Consider the following 21967-nt stretch of genomic DNA (forward strand, 5'->3'; position numbering starts at 1 on the left):
TTTACATGTTCAACTTCTGTGGGCGTGTCAAACTCCTACTAGCTTTCAATGCAACATTGAGTGTCAGCTTCACACTCGGTAATATCTTCTTTAAAAGTTATTTTAACGCCGGGATTTAGTCTTGCAGAACGTGGCTGCACGAGGTCAGTTTACGAGTGCAAGGATCTGGTTGGTGCGAACGGTTATAAAATCATATTGAGAAACGCGTTTTCAGCACCTGCCCTGCGAACAGGGCTTGATCAGTTTCACGGGTAGTGGCAAAGACGTGGAGCAGAGACCCGGAACATTCGCACCGAGTTATTTGAAATACAAAGAAGCTGAATCAACAGCTACTCTGACCAAAGCAGAAGCGTCAATATCTAGCAACTTTACAAACTCTCGGACAAGATGGGAGAAAAGATGGCATGGATAAAAGCCCATCACGCGTTTAAATCGCGATGGGACAGAACGGACAATGACATGTGCCGCAACAGCATGTCGTTCTTCCTCCATAAAACCATCCGGGGTGACTTTTTTTCCAGTTATCTCTTCCTCTTGGAGGGGCTGCCTCTGGGTGAGTTGAAGCGACGGTCTCCTGGGATCCGCAGGGCGGCGGGAATGAAATATCCCATTCGAAACCCACTACTGGTGAATTTAAATAGAAAGGGGACCATTGGACAAATTGTGTTTAAAATGTTTTCTTCCTAAGAGGCGGTGACAGCGTTTTCTCATTACATATTTGGTTAAATTACCGTCTGACCACACAAGCATACTTGGCAGAAATGTAAAGAAAACCCACGAATTGCGCTCATCTTCAATCGCAAACAGGCACGGATTTGCTGATTACCTGGGATATCCGGTCCGTTAACAGTTAATCTCAATAACTTGTAAATGGTCGACACGATGTGGTGATATGATTCGGTGGGAGTATAGACAGATGTAGAGTAGAGAACTCAGTGATCCGCAATAAGGGAAACCTTTCCTGTTTGCCTAACAAAAAAAGACCGCATCGATTTAAAAATCATTTAACGAGCTCTAGGTCTATGGAAAGAAACCAGAGTGTGCGGTTGAGGCTAATTTTATCGCTATTACTGTAAACGATCGCTATTTACTACTGTTAATAAAGTGGAGAGTCACATATCAATCATAAAACTAAGTCCAAGGCAAGATGATTTTAACTCTTTGATATATCACTTCTTTATTATGTTATTTGTGCAAAGAGTAATTTGCACTAATTATACACTTAGATTGTTTACCAATATTCAAAGCACTTGCAAATGGTACAAACTATTGGACTAGGAAAGGTCAACTGATTTGACCTTTTACTGACTTCACATGGGACGGGCGTGTATTACACGTTGTCGACATTACCCGACGTGGACTGTGCTGTCCGCTATTGCAACCTCTTGTAAATGCCATGTTTATATTTTATGGCATGCAGGTTACCGCTGATACAAAACTCGGGGTGAATCAAACTTTTTAAACTCTTAAACTATAGCACGTGCGAGGCTGGAGAAACAAGTTCACAAAGTCCAAAGATGCAGAGACCATTCTTCATTAAATGTTAATGTGTTCATTTCAGTCATATGATTTGAAATATAGTGGGCAGCTTCTTCTTAGCACACTAAGAGGACTTGCCAAGGCTCGGGGTACAGGACACCACACTTTGTGAATAGAGTAGTGACGAGATGAAGTAAAAGCGGCAATAAAAACAGCAATGGCAAGCTCGGGTTTCAATAGTGTATAAATGATAGCAGAAACTGAAACCTAAGAAGGTCTGGATTTAAAATCCTGTGAATGAAAGAGTGGAATAAGAAGAGAGATAACTGTGACTCGGCACTGTGAATGAAAATGGAAGGAAAGATGAGTATAAAATGCTTGGTTCAGAAAAGTGATGGAAACGATCATAGACAGAGGTCTGACTGTGCAGGAGTGAAATAATTATCCATTATACAACAAAGTTTTAAATTAAAACCTCGAAAATCATTTGATCACTCAAACGAATATTTGATGAGGTGCGACCTTTTTAAGGATATGGATTCTTATTTCACGTCAGGTCAGCTCCTGGTAACACCACGTGCCAATGCCTAAGGAGCAGGGTGGTTACTGGAGCTCTTTGCTAATATACTGCATGGTTTTAACTACTATCCTGCGACTGTGTGTCTACACATATGTGGGCGTCACTGAGCTTTTGCAGCTGTCAACTGACAGACTGATTACCATCGCAGTTCTTTTTTCAAAAAGAAGACAATCACCTGGAACTTGATGGCTTAGTTGAATAAGGCATTCTGAAAAGAAGCACTGTGTTGGGTTTCCCCAGAGTCAACGAGATCAATCAGACTGTAATTGGTGAATGTAATGTCATAATTTAGGGTAAGCACACAAAAAAAAATACCCGTGGGTATAATGAGATAAGTTGATAAGGCATGATTTGTGGCTTGTAATTGGACAGTCTTCAATATTAAATATGTAGGAAGAGGTTTTGGTGGAGGTGATGGTCCATTCAGAGTGCTAAAGATGTAGAAAAATATGTGGTCAGTGGATGAAGAATGTTTAAGGTGGCTGAAATGGTAGAGATGATTTATTTGATGTGAAAGCTTTGAAGGGTGGACAAGGCTAATGTTGTTGTGGTTCTGGGAGGGAGGAGTAAAGATAAGAGCAGACTGATGGGAAATGGAATGGACATAATCAAGAGACCTGTTCCCTGCAATGAAAGACAATCCTGTGTTAAAGATGAAGGAAAAGACGTAAGATGCATTGACATAGTCAGTGGAATTATCAGAATGCCTGGATAGTGGGACAGGGAAATTGGAACAGAGCACCAACAACTGCTGGAGAAACTCAATGAGCCAGGCAGCATCTGTGGGGGGGAAATGGACAGATGACATTTCAGATCAGGACGCTTCTTCAGACTGGAATGGAAAATTAGTGGATGTGTATGTTTTCACTTTCAGGAGATACTACATAAGGGGTTATTGAATAATATGATACCACAAGGGATTGGGGGTAATATACAGACATGGATTGTGGATTGGTTAATGAACAGAAAATGTGAGTAGAAATAAACACAACATTTTTGAGTTGAATCGTGCTTGAGCCCCTGGTGTCCACAATTCATTTCAATGATTTGGATGAGGGTAAAAGTATGGGGAAAAAAGATTATATCATCAAAAAGCAGTGACATTTTTGTTATGTTAGGAAGATTCAGAAAGACTTCAATGAGTTATGGACAGGTTTAGTGGATGGGTGAGGACATGGCAGATAGAATATAATGTGGAAAGGTTTAAGGTCATTCACTTTCATAGAGAAAATAGAAAGTTTGGATCTTTTTAAAATAAAGTGAGTTTGAAGGGGGTTGGTGTACAGAGTGGCCTGGGTACCCTTGTGCACGAATCACTTAAAGTTACCATGCAGGTTTAGCACGCAATTAGGAGGGCAAACAATGTGTTGACCTTTACCCCTGAAAGATTTGAGTACACGTGTAGAGACATCTTACTTCAATTATATGGAGTGAGACCACCCATGGAATATTGCATACATCTCTAGTCTCCCTATTTCAGAAAGGGTATGCTTGTGATAGAAGGTAGAGACAAAGAGATAGATAGGGTGCAACAAAAAAATCATCTAATCGATTCACTGAATGTACGGTTCATCCCATGAGGATAGTATAAGCCTGAAATCTGAAGTTGAGAAAAATTAGATGTGATCTAAATGAAAAACACAGGGTTTTTATCAGGCTTGACAGGTTTGATGCACAATATCTGTCTCTGCCTGTACCCTCCTCTCCCCTCACCTGTCCTTCTGCTTCCTTTTTTCTATTCCTTCCGACTCCATCCATAACTCACCTGCATATGTTTCTCAACTCCACCCCTCCTCCTCCCCTACCTGGCTCCATATGCCCATCATTATTCACCTATTTATCAATCACCTCTTGCTTCTGTCTCACCACTCCCTCTCTCCTCCTTACACTGGTTATCTTGCCTCATCACTCTCAGTCCTTATGTATTCCTTTCCACCAACAGATGTTGTGGAGTTCCTCCAGCAGATTGTTTTATACTTCACACTCCAGCATCTTGTGACTTCTAGATGTAGACGTTGTGATTTCCCTGGCTGTGGTGCCTAGAGTCCCAAATTATGGTATCAACCATTCAACCACACAGGGTTGTGAACCTGAAAATGTCTATTTCAGAGGTTCCGTGGAGCTTCAGTCACTGAGTGCATTTAAAACAAAGATTCATGTGTTTTTGAATATTAAAGAATCAAGGCAAGAAAATGGTGCTGAGGTAAAAATTATTGAATGGCAGAAGAGTGACAATTAGTCAAATTCCCTTCTACTACTTTTTCATGTTTTGCACTTTCTCGTTGAGAGGATACATACTCAGCCATATCTGACGGCCAACCCATTTCGACATCTATCATCACTTCCAGGTTTCTTTTCATTATCTCCAACAGTTTCTTTAATCTTAGTTTTGCCTTCTTCTCTTTAAAAACTAGTGGCAAGATGGTTTTTGCCATCCTGAACTTCTGATTGCCTGCCATTTTAATTCTTAACCACATTCCCATTTTGACATTTATGTCTAGACCTCCTGCACTGTTATGAGGACAACACAGATTTAACGGACAATACATCATCTTCCACTTGGGAACATTGCAGCCTTCAAGAATCAATGTTAAATTCCTGAACTCTGAGTAACTTTCTCATTCTTCTGTATTAGAAGTGGCCATTTCTTCCTGTTATCATTTTGGTTCAGTATTTATTTTCTTTGGGTGGTCTGGCCTGAGGGACATGTCCTACAATCTTACTGCTAGCAATACATTACACATTATACATTAGATAAAGAAGATTAATTTGATTTTAACCATTACTTTAATGCCACATTAAGTCATCTGGACTTGCCTTATCAAAGATACCTTTATTCTATCCATCCCACCCCTACCTTATCCACCATCTAAAATGGCCTAGGTTAGACTGCACCTAGAGTACTGAGAGCCGTTTTGTGTCATTTGGTTTGAGAATATCTTTACCAGAATAATATCTGGACCAGGAGTTAAATGGTGAAGGAAAATTACAGGGACGGGTTGTTTCCCTGGGGCAATTTGCTGTTTATGATAAGAGAAGAAACGATGGAGTAGCAAGAAAAAGTTGAGGTCACTGGAGCTAAGGAGAGGAGTCCAAACATTGGAGCTACATTTATAGAAATGAAGCTTGGAAATACCTCATAGGAAGGAAGCCAGTAATTTTCCTACAGTGGTTTCTTGGAACACTTATCTATTGTCGCTTGGTCATTATTTCTCCTCATGCATAAGTAGCTCATGCTAACACCATCTGTGATGTAGGCTCACCTTTCATTTATACATTGAGAACATCCTTTTGTCCCTTTTGTCTACCTCTCTAATTTTTCCAGCTGCACCAGTACTGTCATGTTGCTTGACTGATATCCAGTGCGGAAGTATTACTTTCCTCCAGCTAACCAATGTAGGGGCCCCGGTGCGTTTTTGAAAGTGCGGAGCTAAGCTATCACTGATCACTGGCCTTGGGGGGTACCCAGCGAGGGAGTGGAGCGACTGAGCGGGGGGAGGGTGTGGGAGGGGATGCCCCCCCCCCCCTCCCAAGGTGGTGAATTTTTGAAATTTGTTGTATTAAAATCATGTTTTAGTGCATTGTAGAAGTATGATTTTAATGTTTTTTATTTGAAGTATTTTTAAGATAATGTAGGGCCTACATGAGAGATAGGAACAGATTTTTGTTATTGCTCGACCTCCAAAATCTGGGGGATAATAATACAGGCCATCCCCCACCTCAAAAAGTGGGGGGGATATTGGACAAAATTGGACAAAAAATCTTTTAAATGTGTTATAATTTCAAGTGCTATTTTTTTTTGTATTTGGAAAAAGGGACAAGAAATAATCATAACATTTCCTGACTTTGCATTGTCATACAAATTATGTTTTGCTCAGGGAAACATTCAGAGTATTTTGAAAGTATGCGTTCTCCTTTTGACGTACATTTCATTTTGATTTGAATTTAGAATCTTCAAACCATGACATTCTTCTTCTTGCGTTTGGCGTGCACAGCCTAAAGTTGCAGGACAACTTGTTCTATTTGATCTTATTTGATTGTGCACGTTGGGTTGACTGCATTCATTGAAACAGGGCGGACCACGTGAAGGTTGCAATCTCCCACCCCAAACCAAGACATTAATAAAGGGGGTATATGTTTGTGGAAATTTTACTTTTTTTTAAGTAAGACTTTCGAGAAATCTAATATGCATTAGAAATATACATTTTAATACACTGAGTCTCTTTCCCGAGAGTATGTCAATCGATGACCAGAGGACAGATTTAAGGTGATAGGAATATGAGGGGTAACCTTTTCCACATAAAGGGTGGTGGGTGTATGGAACAAGTTGCCGGAGGAGGTAGTTGAGGCAGGGACTATCCCAACATTTAAGAAACAGTTAGACTGATACATGGATAAGACAGGTTTGGAAGGATATGGACCAAAAGCAAGTAGCGTAGCTGGGACACGTTGGCGGTTGTGGGCAAGTTGAGCCGAAGGGCCTGTTTTCACACTGTATCACTCAATGACGACATTATACGTCGACCATGCATGAATGCTTCAAAATCAAGTGGTCGAGTTTTATTGCCATATACTCAAGCATAGAAACATAGAAAATAGGTGCAGGAATAGGCCATTCAGCCCTTCAAGCCAGCACTGCCATTCAATATGATCATGGCTATTCATCTAAAATCAGTACCCCTTTCCTGTTTTTCCCCATATTCCTTGATTTCGCTAGCCCCAAGAGCTAAATGTAACTCTGTCTTGAAAGCATCCAGTGAATTGGCCTCTAACTCCTCCTGTGGTAGAGAATTCCACAGATTCACAATTCATAAGTTTGTCCTCATCTCAGTCCTAAATGGCCTACCCCTTATTCTTAAACTGTGGCCCCCTAGTTCTGGACCTTTCCACAATTTCAAAAGCCTCCACATCCTTCATGTATTAGGGCTACCAGAGCTGTGTGCAATACTCTAAATGTGGCCAAACCAAAGTCCTCGCATCATATACTTCTTCAACAGAAACATTTGTGGGCAAGTCAGAACTATTGGCAAACAAATAATATACAACCTGTAAAAAGCATGGTGTATAACATGGTCAGGTCTCTCTGAACCCGTTGCAATGCTTGGAGTCTCTGCATGGTCCAGATGCAGATGACCAGTCCCTGAGGCTGGTGAAATGCCCAATGAACAATCTGATCATCTTTGACATGTCCAAGCTGGTGGTAGATCTTTCCGTTCTGTCAAATTAATTAATGAATTTAACAGTTTTAAATGTCTATACTATAAAATGGTTTTGAAAACTACTAATTCTGAAATAAATAATTTTAAGAAAGTCACAAAATAAAGTTTTTTTTAAAGTTAAAAAACAAATAAAAAAACAATAATTATTAGTACTGAAAAAAAGTAATTTTTGAAGAATTAGTAATTCAGGGAATACTGAACTCCAAGTGGCTCACAGTAAATGGTTCAGTTCAGAACTAATGACGTAATGCAATAAGATTTATCATATTCTTTGGCTTCGTGAGTGGCCAAGTTTAAGTTAAATTCATACAATACAGGATGTTCTTCCACTTCCAAATTTAAAAATGTCTTAAAAAGGACCTTCAAGATTGATAAAGTTGAAAGAAATATTTCTGATCTTTTTATATTGTTATATGAAATATATTGGTATTAGAGCTTGACACTTTGCAAGATATTTAATGCACCTTTGTGAATTATGTAAGTAGTAGTCAGGGAATAGTCGATGTCCAGATGGATCTTGGGATCCAAGTACATAGCTTCCTGAAAATGGCAACTCAGTAAATAAAGAAGGCATTTGGTAAATTTGCCTTCACTGATTGAGGCATTAAATATATGAGTTAGGAAGTCATGGTGCAGCTGTGTAAGACTTTGGTATTACATGCAGTTCTGGGCACTCCTTTACAGGAAGGATGTGAAGTCTTTGAAGATGGTGCAAAAGAGGTTTACTGGAATGCTGCCTGCATTAGAGTTTATTAGGAAAGGTTGGCCAAACTCGGATTGTTTTTCCTGGAATGCTTGAGGTTGAGGGGAGACCTGATAGAAGTATATAGAATGATGAAAGGCATAGATAGATAGGGTGGGTAGTTAGAATATTTATCACAGGATCTAAATGTCAGACTAGAGGACATACCTTTAAGGTGAGAGAGGCACAGTTTGAAGGAGATGTGCGGACAAGTTTTTTTTACACAGAGGATGGTGGATGCCTGGAATGCTCTACTGGGGACTGGTAATGGTGGCAGATATAATAGTGGCATTTAGGATGCTTTTAGATGGGCACATGGATTGTGGACATTGTGAGCCGAAGGGCCTGTTGCTGTGCTGTATTGTTCATTTATTTGTTCCATGAATGGAAAATAAGATGAGTTAAGTGGGGATTCATATACCTAGTAACAGCTATCGAAGATATGTTTTTTAAATGCTAATTCTAACAATTATTTGAGTGTCAACTCTTCTTATTACAATATATCAAAAAGTGATCCTGCTTATGGATCAACTGGTTTATTTTTGTGAAAATGAACATACATTGTAATCATAGAGCACTCTTATGTTAAGGCTTGCTACCAAAGCCATAAAAAAACAATAAGAATGCAAAGACAATAATAATAATAATGTCAATGTGCAGGAGGATAAATATTATCACTGGCTATTTCAAGGCTGATTTCTAGTGATTGTTGGAACTGAGGGTGGAGAATGTCTGTATAATACCACTTCTCTTAAAACAATACCTCAAGAAAACTGATGGAAAATCCTAGCCTCCACGCCTTTACCTATTTGAGCACATCGCGGTTTCTGTTGCTGGACACTGATTTGCAGCGGAGTTCAGAGAAAATGAGCATGTCCCCTTTAAGTGAAAGCACAACTTTAATCAAACCCAATATTGATAATGTTGTCAGAGTATGAGGTTCACCAAGTCAAACTGGAGTGGGAAATCAAGCAGCAAGATTCCAGCATACATTTTCCATGGGTATCCAATTTCTCCTGCAGACTTTCATGCTTACATATTCTAATATGAGCAGAATTATGGTCCCCGGCGATTATTTTAATCAAGATGGTTTGGAAACATTTGGAAAATCACTTTACACAACCAAACATTATCCTTGAAATATCATATAGGAAACATTTGCACAATATTGAAATTGGACATAAAATGAATAATTCTTTTGAATGACTCAAGGCAGTGACATTGTTTACAATTATATTTGATATTTTTTCTCATAATATTCTCAGCCTTTCATTTTTATATATGTTCTTCCCCTGTGTTTTAATTCGTTTTGGCCCAGGCAGTGAACTATTTACTGAGTGATATAGCAGACAAGGGCATCTCCCGAGGTCTCTGCAAATTCTGCTTGTAGTTAGTTTTTACAAGATCTACAAGAACATCTGGTCTCTATTTAGTACCTCTATCCTGACAACATGGTAAAGAATAGTAACTTGATTGCCTTATGGAAAATTATGGGTACAAATCCCCAATGTAATAGAGTTTACTGGAGTAACAATACCTAAATTGCCTCTCACTTACCCGCACTGCAGACAACTTCAGTCTTTTAAATCCAACTTAAAAAGACAGAGAAATTGGAAATCATGACTATATTCAAAAAGCTCAGTTTGTTTGGTTCACTTTTAATAGATAAAAATTGTGTAAGAACAAGACCCCTGGATAGCACCAGCGTAGTGATGCCATGTGGCGCTCCTGCACTAATTGATGGTGCAATTCCATTTTGATGGCAGATTCTGCCTGCTCACACATGGAGAAAAAAAACAAAAGCTCCAAAAATGACTCAGTGAAACACCCTCTTTAGAAAAACAGACATGTGGAGATGGAGGTGCCGGGTGATAAATCACTGCCAAATAACATGTCAAATGTTAAACTTCTTATGTCTTTGGTCCTTCCCTGTTGAAGACTAAGCATTCCCTTTTGATTCAAGCTTGCTCTTTCAATTATTTGAAAATACATCAAATATCTTACTGTCCAAAAATCTTTTTTCCAACTATTTTTACTGGGGAATAAAGAACTAATAAAATGTTTGGCTTGCAGCAATTGAAAATAAATTTGAATTCAGTGCATTGATAGACTGTAAAGAGCCATTTAGAACAATCTTAGCTTTATAAAAAATATACTACCGGTATGTGGATATTTAAAAAAAGTATACCAGGCTATAAAACATAACCCTGGTATGAAATACGATATAAGAGAATGTTTTGATTCATCGCATTTAAAATTAAAGTACAGCTTTTTCTATATTGCAAACTATTTGAACAAATATTTAGAAATTATTTTCTAAAGCTACCAAATGAAAAAAGATAGAAAGCAAAAATGGTCATTTAAAAGCTTGGCAAATGGATTCATTTCTTCTCACATTGACATTTTTTTAACTTTTGCTTTTTTCTTTAGTGAAACTGTTCACTTTGACAAGTGAAATCATTAATGGTGAAATGCAGTTCTATGCCAGAGCCAAACGCTTCTATGAAGATGTGCCAGCAACAGAGGAGGGTATGATGGGAGACTTTTTGGAGCTCAACAGCATAGATGTGGAGGCTTCCTGTGGGTTTCTGAGGAAGTTTGTTGGAGTAAGTGCAGTACTACAGCCAACAAGAGTTAACAGACACATTGCATAATGCATGTCAAAACCACTCCTGGATAATCATATCAATATGCTAGTTATTTTTGGATGATATAATTTCAAATATAATTTGGGTGCAGTATATGTCACACTTTTTACCTTTTTACAAAATAAGTGCGCATTTTATTCTTGTTACAGTGAGGTATGTTGGAGAACAGAGCACACAAGTTTAGAACTAAACCAGCAAGGTCCCACATGCAGTCTGGGATTTCAATGTACATCGCTGTCCAGCAGATTCTACTTGTATGTGAGATAATATTATGCAAGCACAAAATCAGGACCAGCTGTGATTCCCTAATTACTGAATGAGCTATCATCACAGGCAGGAAATGTGCCACAACAAAGAAAATTTAGATTTTGTAGCAAGTTTGATGTAATAAAGTACACCCTAATAAAGTACATCTTATGGGGTAAAAGTACCTAGAATAGCAATGGTGGAAAGAGGGCTAAATTCCAGATATCCAGAAAGAGCCTTTAGTGAGGCATTTGATGTGACCATCGAGCTAGCAAGATGAAGTATTTAGAGAAATTGCGAGGTGGGAAGAGGGGATCAGTCGATTGATGGCTCTGGCACTGAAAACAAATGGAGGTGTCATAAGAGTCATAGAGTGATACAGTGTGGAAACAGGCTCTTCGGCCCAACTTACCCACCACCCTTTGTGTGAAAAAGTTACCCTTCAGATTCCTATTAAATCTTTTCCCCTTCACCTTAAACATATGTCATCTGGTCCTCGATTCCCTTACTCTGGGCAAGAGATTCTACATCTATCAAATCTATTCCTCTCATGATTTTATACACCTCTAGAAGATCACCCCTCATCCTTCTGCTGCTCCAAGAAATAGAGACCCAGCCTACTCAACCTTAAACATTATGTGTAATGAAAACAAGGTCAGAGTCAGTTTATATGAGCGGTGGAGTTCTGAATCATTTTATATTGATGGCAGAACTCAGGGGAATATTAAATATGGCTTAATCAGCATTTCAATGGAATATGGGGTGAAAAGTGGATTAAGGTGGATGGGGATGTAAAAGACAAAATAAGTTACCTTGCATGGAAGTGGGTTGTGAAGCACAGCTAAGATCAGGTATTGGGTGCTTTGAAAGAGGTTCAGTCAAAATGGACTTTGGGGAAGATGAAAGCTTCCAGAAGCAACTGTGCAAAGGCTTTGCTTGGAGCCAAATAGCATAGCTTCAGTCATCTGCTTGTTCAGAAAATTACTCAGCTTATTAGTTGAACAGCAAAGTAGTGGTTGAGGAATTTATGAGGAGAGGGTGGTAGGGAGGCAGCAATGGCTGTCACCAATATACATGTATAAGTTGAGCATGCAAACAGCTAAAGTCACTCAAGGACAGCATGTAAACAAGGAAATGAAGTGGCTAGAATGAAAAGTTGATGCTTCCCCAAGGGATGTGAAACACATTTTCTTTGTAAATTTAATCAGGGAGTAATAGACCCAAGTTAGGCAAAGGTCTTAAAAGATGGACAGTGCAGAAAAAATCATTCTTGATAGTAAATGCTAAGAGAGATTCAGGAAAGGACATGGTGTCAAATCCAGTATTAGTCACAAAAATGACACAGGTGACTTAGACTGGGGCATTTGAGGTGTGGGGAAAGGAACAGCAATTGTGGTTCAAAGGGGCCTGGGGGAAGACTGGTTATGGGAAAGCAAAAACAGTCAAAAACAGTATATTCCATGTCAATGCTGCAGCCTCAATATTTTACAGTTTATAGAAATCTCAGATAAGGGCACCAGGGCTATCTATTTTACACAAAGATATGTTCAAAATTAAGTTGTGATGAGAGTATCAGAAGGCTTCATAGGAATATTGTTGGATCGAAATAGTAGGCAAATGGCGTACAATGTGGAAGACTGTGAAGTAGTTGATTTTGGCAGGAACATAATTAAGATTGGGACATATATACATGGTGAGAGATTGCAGAGGTCTGATCTGCAGAGGATTTTGACATGAAATCATAAAGCTATGGAATTTTTTTTCTTTCATTGGGCTGTGAGTCTCTAGAACTCTCTTCCTTAAAGGGTAAAGGCAACAGAGTATCTGAATATTTATAAGACAGAGCTGGATAGATTCTTCATAAGTAAAAAAGTGAAAGGTTATTGCAGATTACAATCAGGTTAACCTTGATCTCATGGAATTGCTGAGCAGGTTTAGGATGCTGAGAGGCCTGCTCCTGCTCTTAATTTGTACGTTCATATGTAATATGACGAGCATAGCATTAAGACAAACCACTGAATGGAGAACTGTGGTTCTCATCATGCTGCTCTTGAGAAATTTCTATTGATGGCTTATTATTTGTTCAGTCAACCATATGGTAGTTATTATTTTGATGATGGGATGACTACAAGAGTGGATTTCTTGGAACCAATCCAAATTTCTGTGGGTAACTTGGTTGGATTTAATCAAATGTAATGAGGGTGCAGGGGAAACTTATAAGGGTGATGTTAGTGCTGGAGAATTATAGTTTTGAGAAGAGATTGAAGGGAGCTTTGAGAAAGGACCTGTTTCTTTTGGCAGAATGGTTGCTAATTAGGAAATGGGGACTTAACATAATTAGTAAAATAATTAGTGAGATAATAGTTAAGCAGGTGAGAATTTGAGGAGCTGTAAACTACAAGGCTACGAAATGAAAGATGGGAAGTAGGGGAAACTGATCTGGATAGACACAACAGGTCAAGTGACCTCCTTCTGTGCCTTAACTTTTCATAATGTTGTGGTGTTATCATTCTGGGAATCATGATCCATTACTTCTTCTTAATGCCCAACCTTAATTATTTTCCTTCCATATTATAGCAAATTTAATTTCTTAGTTTAGTGACCATTACAAATACAATCAGAACAGGAAAAGAACCGAAAAGATTTATAAGCTGGGACCAATCATTATTGAAGGTTTGCCATGAATTTATCCAACCTTTCACTGTGTACGCACACACGCTGATAAAACCCTAAACCATAAACTTTGCATCTCAGCGCACTTGGATCAACCTTTGGTCTTGGAGTCATAGAGTCATACAACACAGAAGCAGCCCCTTCAATCCATCATGACCATAATCACTGTTATTGAATCCCCATTATACCACCAGGTTGTTCTCCATTCCATCACATTTTATAAATGAATATTTCAAACTTGCTGTTTATGCTTTTTATAATATTAATTTTATATTAGAATTGCCTATTTGTTCCCAGGTCAAATTTTATATTTAGGTCTAATTCTGTTTTAAAGCCAAGAATACATGTCACGCAGCACAGGAATGAGCCCTTTATCCACACCATTAGTCCTCCAACTCCCCACTAACTATCCTGTACCTACTTATACTAATCCCGGACTAATCTCATTTTATTGGCCCCCTACCTCTAGATTCTACCACTCAATTGCACACGGTAATTTGAAGTCACAAATTAATTTACCAAAAATGCATATCTTTGGAATGTGGGAGGAGACTGAAGGATGGAAAGGAAACCCATGTGGTCACAGGGAGAACGTGCAAAATCCACACAGGCAACAGGAGAGGTCAGGGTTGAATTCAGAACTCTCGAACAATACAGTTGTACACCACGTGTTGCTCACAAACTTTTAACATGTCATTGATTAGCGCCACAGTAGCGTGGTGGTTTAATGTCTTTCTCTTTCATAAATGTTGTAATCTCTGAAACCAAAAGACTGAGGCTCCAAAGTATCTGCACAGGTAAGGGGCCAAGCCAAGACCCCCAGGTGACTGAGAAAATGGTTCAGAGAACTTTCACAGTAGTGGCATTTAAGAGGTTTTACGATAGGCACGTCAATATGTAAGGAATGGAGGGATATGGATTAGGTGCAGGCAGAAGCGATTTGTTTATTTTGGCACATGTTTGGCACAGACATGGTGGGCTGAAGGGCCTTACCCTGTCTTACACTGTTCTACTTTCTAAGTTATAGAAATAACCCTAAGAGAACCATATGCTTATTTTTTTAAGGGTTTTAGCTCTTAGCAAAGACTGGAAAAATGTATGCCTCGAACTTCCCTTATATTTGGTGTATATTCCGTGTGGCACTAATGCCATTAGGATTTACCTAATAAATTATGTCTTTGGGACATCGTTGCTTTAAGAAATCATTGTTATTGTTTACTTCCTTGAAGGGGATTCAAAGCTTAATCTGTGCAACCGACAGATGCTGCCCCTGCTGGGAAGGCAGCAGCAAAGTCACCGGTGCCCTGATCCTTGGGAGATGGGTCAGTGCTCTTAAAGTACCGTCTCTGTGACATTCTCAGGCATATGGATCTCCCAGGGAGTATCCTACCCTGACAATGATTCGGGCTGATCACCCGTAAGTGTAGTCAGAAATACCTGTAACTGCTAGCAGTATCAGAGTCCCATATTAAGCCATCTGTGCACCGATCACAGAAGCCTTCATTTGCACTGAGAGCTACTGGTAACATTTTATTGGAATAAAGATTATAGGGGGTGATTTCCAACATGTAATAGAGATGTCCTAAGGGTAGGTGAGGGACACAGAATCAAAGGACAAAGGACATTTATTGTCACATGCACATAATCAATATAAATCCACATGCAGCAGAATTAAGCACAATTTATTTTTATGCATCTCAGAGGCATTCATTCAATCTAAACTTTAAGTGCTACCCCAAGCACACAAATGGCCTTTATTTCTGCATTTTCAAAAGCTCTAAACATCTAAAGACGATTACTGCCAATATATCTTCTTCTTCCTTGGAATATTTAAATCTAGGGGTCCAAATCCACCTACAATTTTATGGAACGTTATCACTTTTGAAATATTTATGCAATGATATTGTTGGGTGACATATATATATATTTGAGTATCTAACTACCAGTAAAAATATTGAGCTCTCTACAGTGGTTACTGCTTTATCTAGTCAAAATGTGAAAGATGCTGTTACCTCCAGAATGGAAGCACTGCTGGTATTCACAGGCTAATTTGATGTAATAATGAATTGGCAATTGACTTAATTGTCACCAGTTGTGACTTAAAATCAGCCAATGGCATGAAAATACAATGCTGTCCTGACTTCACCTCAACAGGTGGAGCTGCATTTGCACGGGATCTTGACGGCAGATCATGCCCCAGTTATCAGCATAATTTGGTTCCTGCTGAAAAATAAAGAAAATAAAGGCAAGGGTAGGCCACCCAACCCCTCAAATCTGCCCCCCACTCTGCTTTTTCAATGCCATATCCCTCAATTCCCCAATCTTTAACAAAACAATCTAATGGACACAAAATGCTGGAGTAACTCAGCAGGTCAGGCAGCATCTCTGGAAAACATGGATGGGTGACGTTTTGGGTTGGGACCCTTCATCAGACAAAAAAATCGACTAACTTGTAAGTTAGTCATAGAGTCATGCATCATAAAAATAGGCCCTCTTAGCCTAATTCATCCATGTGTTAGGATCAAGGTGTTAGGATCAAGCTCATCCCATTTGCCTGCATTTGGCTCGTATCCTTCTAAATCATAATAATCTATGTACTTGAACTGCAGAGCATCTTGGACAATACAGCTCATCCTCTCCATAACACACTGGCCAACCTGAGCAGTACCTTCAGCAACAGACTGGTTCCACCAAGATGCAAAACAGAACACCACAGGAGATCCTTCTTCCCTGTGCCTATCAAAATGTACAACTCCTCCCCCTTCTGTCGTGCGGTAGAACGACTGCACCTCCCCCCCCCCCCCCCCCCCCCCCCCCTCCCGATCTTTGCACATCCCCAATCCTTTCCACTCGTCACTTTAATTTCATGTTTCACGTATCTTGTGTTTTATGACTGTTAGCAGATCAATTTCCTTCCTGGGATAAATAAAGTCCTATTGTATCGTACTTGGCTCTGTGTCTTTTAAATGTCACCATTGTACCTGCATCTATAAATTCCTCTAACCGATTGTTCCAAATATGCATTACCCTCCGCCTGAAGAAATCTTTCTCCTCTCCCCCTAAGCCTATGCCTTTTAGTTCTGGACTGGGAAAAAGTCTGTGACCATCCACTTCATCTATGCGTCTTATAATTTTGGACACTTCCATAAAGTCATCCCTCAGCTTCCTAGAGTGGCGAAAGCTAGCAATAGCTCAACAAGTTTACACAACTAGTTCACTGAACACTTGGGCTCCGTCTGCCATGGCCTCCCTCTGGTGCTAATCAATTTGACTCTTCTTCCCATTCTCATACTGATCTTTCTGGCCTGGGTCTTCTCCATTGCCAGGGTGAACCCACACACAAACTGGGGGAACAACATGTCATAGTCCGCGTGGGCAGCTTAGAGCCTAACAATATGACATTTGAATTGTACAGTCTTTGGTATCAACCACACCCAACCCCCATCCCACCCCGCTCTTTATCCTGTCCCTAACTGGACTCACACTTATTTCTTCCCTCTCTCTCCCCTCCTCTCCCCTTCCACCTACATTCCTTCCAACAGCTTGGCAATTCTTCAATCCCGTTGTCTCACACCTATCTCTTCATCTTTGGGCTTTGGCCACTGCCTTTCAAAACCCCCTCTCAACTGTATCAAGCCATTACCGGCCAGGCTTTGTACAGCCCCTCCTCTCTTCCAGCTTTCTTTCCACACCACAATCAATCTGAAGGTCCTCGACCCAAAACATCACCCGTCCATGTTCTCCGGAGATGCGGCCTGCCCCGCTGAGCTACTCCAACCCTGTGTCTTTTTTTTGTTAAGCCAGCATCTGCAGTTCCTTGTTTCTGCAACCAGCCTATAATTTCTATTCATAACCAGATCATCAGTCTTTGCTGCATTCCTTGACAAACCTGCATTAACACATATGGCCAGTAAATCCTCCTCACTAAAGCCAACACTAATTAACAAAAGCAATTCTGCAAACTTAGAAAAATAATATTTAATAAATTATAAAGAGATGGCCTTTAAAATCGGTCAGGCTACATTGTTGTGCTACTCTTCTTGGCAGAGATGCAGGCAGAATTTGTACAGAACAAGTTGCATTATTTTGTTGTCCAATATCAATTAGGGACTGATATATATTTAATTTTCACAGGGTCCAGGGAAGGCTGACACTGAGTATGCATTGGACTGTGGCTGTGGCATTGGCAGAGTTACCAGATATGTCCTGCTACCTTCTTTCTCCTCTGTTGACGTGGTGGACATGATGGATAACTTTTTATTTGAGGCACTTTCCTACATTGGAAAAGATGCACAAAAAGTCAAGGATTATTTCTGCTTTCCTTTACAGCAGTTCACTCCACCCATTAAAAAGTATGATGTTATCTGGATTCAGTGGGTAACTGGTGAGTTATACCTCTAGAATTACAGAGAATAATTCTGAAATTATACCGTGACTTCATTTTTTAAGAAAGGAGGGAGAAAAAAAATGGGGAATTATGGACCAGTTAGCCTTACATCGGTAGTGGGAAAGATACTTGTCAATTATTAAAGATGTTATACGATACGATACGATACAATTTATTTGTCATTTGGACCCCTTGAGGTCCAAACAAAATGACGTTTCTGCAGCCATACATTACAAACAAATAGACCCAAGACACAACATAATTTACATAAACATCCATCACATTGCTGTGATGGAAGGCCAAAAAAACTTATCTCTCCACTGCATTCTCCCCCCCGATGTCAGTCAAAGTCAAAGCCCCCGGCGGGCGATGGCGAATTGTCCCGCGGCCATTAAAGCCACGCCGGGTAATGCAAGGTCGCACACCGGGTTCTTGATGTTAGAGCCCCTGGGGTGCGCTCGCAGAATCCCGCGGCCATTCCAAGCCGCGCGGGGCGATGATGTAAGGCCCCGCTCCAGGAGCTCTTCAACCCCGCAACTCGGGCGGGAGAAGTCGCCGTTGTGGGAGCCCTGAAAAGCGGTCTCCCTCCAGGGACCCGCGGGCTCCCGGTGCCGCCGTCCGCCAGACCCGCAGTTGCAGCCTCCGAACCTCCGGAGGTCGGGCCGCAGCAGCGCTCCACCACCGCTCCACCCGCTCTGGACTCGGCCAGCTCCGCGACGGTGAGTAGTCGGCACCAGAGCCCCCGGTCTTCCTGTTGGAGGCCGCTCCTCGTTGCAGCCCCAACGACAACGGAGACCCGACAAAGAAAAGGTCGGGTCTCCCGTGCAGGGAGAGATTTAAAAGTTACCCCCTCCCTCCCACCCCACCCCCCCCCCCCCCCCCCCCCCCACACACATACCCCAACAAAAAATAACAAAAACTACATTAAAAACATAGACATAAAATAATAAAAACGCAGACGGACTGCAGAGGCCGCTGCTGACGAGAGTCGCGCCGCCCACCGTTCCTATGGTCTATATAGCAGCGCATTTGGAAAGCAGTGACAGGATCAGTCAAAGTCAGCATAGATTTATGAAGGGGAAATCATGCCTGACTAATCTTCTGGAATTTTTGAGGATGTAACAAGTAGAACGAGTAAGGGAGAGCCAGTGGATGGGTGTATCTGGACTTACAAAAAGCCTTTGACAAGGTCCCACACAAGAGATTAGTGTGCAAAATTAGAGCGCATGGTATTGGGGGTAGGGTATTGACATGGATAGAGAACTGGTTGGCAAACAGGAAGCAAAGAGTAGGAATTAACAGTCCTTTTCAGAATGGCAGGCAGTGACTAGTGGGGTGCCGCAAATACCCCTGTTATTTACAATACATATTAACGATTTAGACGAGGGAATTAAATGTAACATCAAGTTTGCAGATGTCACAAAGCTGGATGGCAGTGTGAGCTGCGAGAAGGATGCTATGAGACTGCAGGGTGACTTGGATAGGTTGGGTGAGTGGGCAGATGCATGGCAGATGCAGTATAATATGGATAAATGTGGGTGTCAAGAACAGGAGGGCAGATTATTATCGGAATGGTGTCTGATTTGGAAAAGGGGAGGTACGATGAGACCTGGGTGTGCTTATAATCACTGAAAGTAAGCATGCAGGTAGAGCAAGCAGTGAATAAAGCTACTGGCATGTTGGCCTTCACTGCAAGAGGATTTGAGTTTAGGAGCAAGGAGGTCCTACTGCAGTTGTACAGGGCCCTGGTGAGACTGCACCTGGAGTATTGAGTGTGATTTTGGTGCTATCACAGAGCACCTTAAAGAATCTGACATGGAATAGCATTTGCAATAACAAGGGATAAGTTTGAATTTCTATTCTCGTGGCTGAAAAAGGTGTTTGATTTAAGAAGGCCAATGGAACAAAACAAAAGAACAATATACACTAAAAGTCGTCTGAAATGATCTTGATTTATATATAATTCTTCTTCCACAGGACATTTAACTGATAAGGACCTGATGTTGTTCTTAATAAGATGCAAGAGCAGCCTGAAGGATAATGGAGTTATCATCATTAAAGATAATGTTGGACGACAGGGATGTATCATGGACCAAAATGACAGTAGTGTAATCCGGGAGATTGAGATTTTAAGGAATATCATAGCAAAATGTAATCTGGAGATCATCTGTGCTGAGAAACAGCTGGACATCCCTGAGCAGTTTGTACCTATATGGATGTTGGCCTTGAAATAGGAATTAAACGTGCTTAATTCAATGTCCATAGAGTAGACCATTTCTATGATGCAAATTAATTGTGATATGTAAAAATGTTAGCACTAGATAATGCTATACCTAGATTTATAAATCCATTGTTAACGATCTAATGCACTTCTTTTGTACATGATTCATTTTAACATACTTACTTAATTCATTGTTATTTGTGTTCCTTTCTAACTTGATTGCAAGATACAAAATGTTTACTTTTGCTTTCTATGCAGCATGTCATTTGTGGTCAAATCAGGTAACCGTGCTTCCAGTTCATTGTCCATGTTGTTTAATACCATCATACGAACAGTGGTAAAGTCATCGGAACCTTGAACAGTTTGTGCAATTAAACCGTTTAAATCATTTCCAGGAAGTCAGTAATAGGTCTGCAGGAACATTAGTTGCTCATTTCAGCAAGATATTTTGTATTGATCTAAATCAGAATCAATGATTCACCAAACAGTCCTATCTACTGCCTGCCGTCGCATGTGGCAGCAGGCACCCCCCCCCCCCCCCGCATTGTTCTTGGTGGTTCCCCTCTCACTGTGTACCCCCTTCTTTCATGCCCCCCCCCTCCCTTGCTAGATCTCCCCTTCGTTCACGGCATCCCCTCCTCCCCTGCCGGTCCCCCCCTTCATTCTTGGTGGCTTTCCCGGCTCTCTGACAGCCCTCCCCGCTCTCTGATGGCCCCCTCATTCTCTGACGGTGCTCCCCGCTCTCTAACGGCCCTCCCCCCCTCTCCGACACCCCACTCGCTCACCGACACCGCCCTCGCTCTCCGACGGCCCCCCCCTCGCTCTGACAGCCCTTCCTGCTCTCCGACGGCCCTCTTCGTTCTCCGACAGCCCTCCTTGCTCTTCAGCGGCTTACCTCCCTCTCAGACAGTCCCCCCGCTCGCTCTTCGGCGGCCCGCATCACCGACAGATCCCGTCGACGTTCGCGGTGGACGAGCCGGGCAGATGAGAAAACAGAAAAACAACAAACACTAAACACCAACTAAAACTGTCAGATTTAAAAAATAAATTCTGGGTAGTTATAATTATGATTCATGCAGACCAGAACTTATCTCCAGAAAAACATCTTCCTCAAATCCTAATAAAAGTCTTGACAAACCTTTGTATAGAAATTTAATTGTGTTCTGCTTTTTTTTATATAAGTTGTGAATGTCTGAAGATTGACTTGTTTTCAGAATGGAATGCATTAACGATGGTGTTAGGTTATATTGAGCCACTTCTAAAATACAGCTGGATGCCTTGTGAAATTGTTCTTGCTTATGTGAAGATGACTTTTCGGAATTGAACTTGCTCATAATTATGCAAATTCCAGTGCAAAGCTTGGTGTATATTCACTAGAATTATATTCACTGGAATTTAGAAGGATGAGAGAGGATCATATAGAAACACATAAAATCATAAGGATTGGACAGGCTAGATTCAGGAAAAATGTTCCCGATGTTGGGGGAGTCCAGAACCAGGGGTCACAGTTTAAGAATAAGGGGTAGGCCATTTACGACTGAGATGAGGAAAAACCTTTTCACCCAGAGATTTGTGAATCTGTGTAATTCTCTGCCACAGAAGGCAGTGGAGGCCAATTCACTGGATGTATTCAAGAGTTAGATATAGCTCATAGGGCTAACGGAATCAAGAGATATGGGGAGAAGGCAGGATCATGGTACTGATTTTGGATGATCAGCCATGATCACATTGAATGGTGGTGCTGGCTCGAAGGGCCAAATGGCCTGCTCCTG

General features: G+C 40.8%; 1 protein-coding gene across 1 annotated transcript; it reads left to right on the forward strand.

Annotated features, from left to right (window-relative positions):
- Positions 1 to 89: 89 nt before the first annotated feature.
- Positions 90 to 21481, forward strand: mettl11b (methyltransferase like 11B). The gene is made up of 4 exons (XM_033028222.1): positions 90 to 553; positions 10451 to 10626; positions 17722 to 17971; positions 19952 to 21481. The coding sequence occupies exons 1-4, from the start codon at positions 388 to 390 to the stop codon at positions 20206 to 20208; spliced, it is 849 nt and encodes a 282-aa protein (XP_032884113.1). The 5' UTR covers positions 90 to 387; the 3' UTR covers positions 20209 to 21481.
- Positions 21482 to 21967: the final 486 nt, after the last annotated feature.

Source organism: Amblyraja radiata, chromosome 10 (genome assembly GCF_010909765.2).
Source record: "Amblyraja radiata isolate CabotCenter1 chromosome 10, sAmbRad1.1.pri, whole genome shotgun sequence".
Lineage (NCBI taxonomy): Eukaryota > Metazoa > Chordata > Chondrichthyes > Rajiformes > Rajidae > Amblyraja > Amblyraja radiata.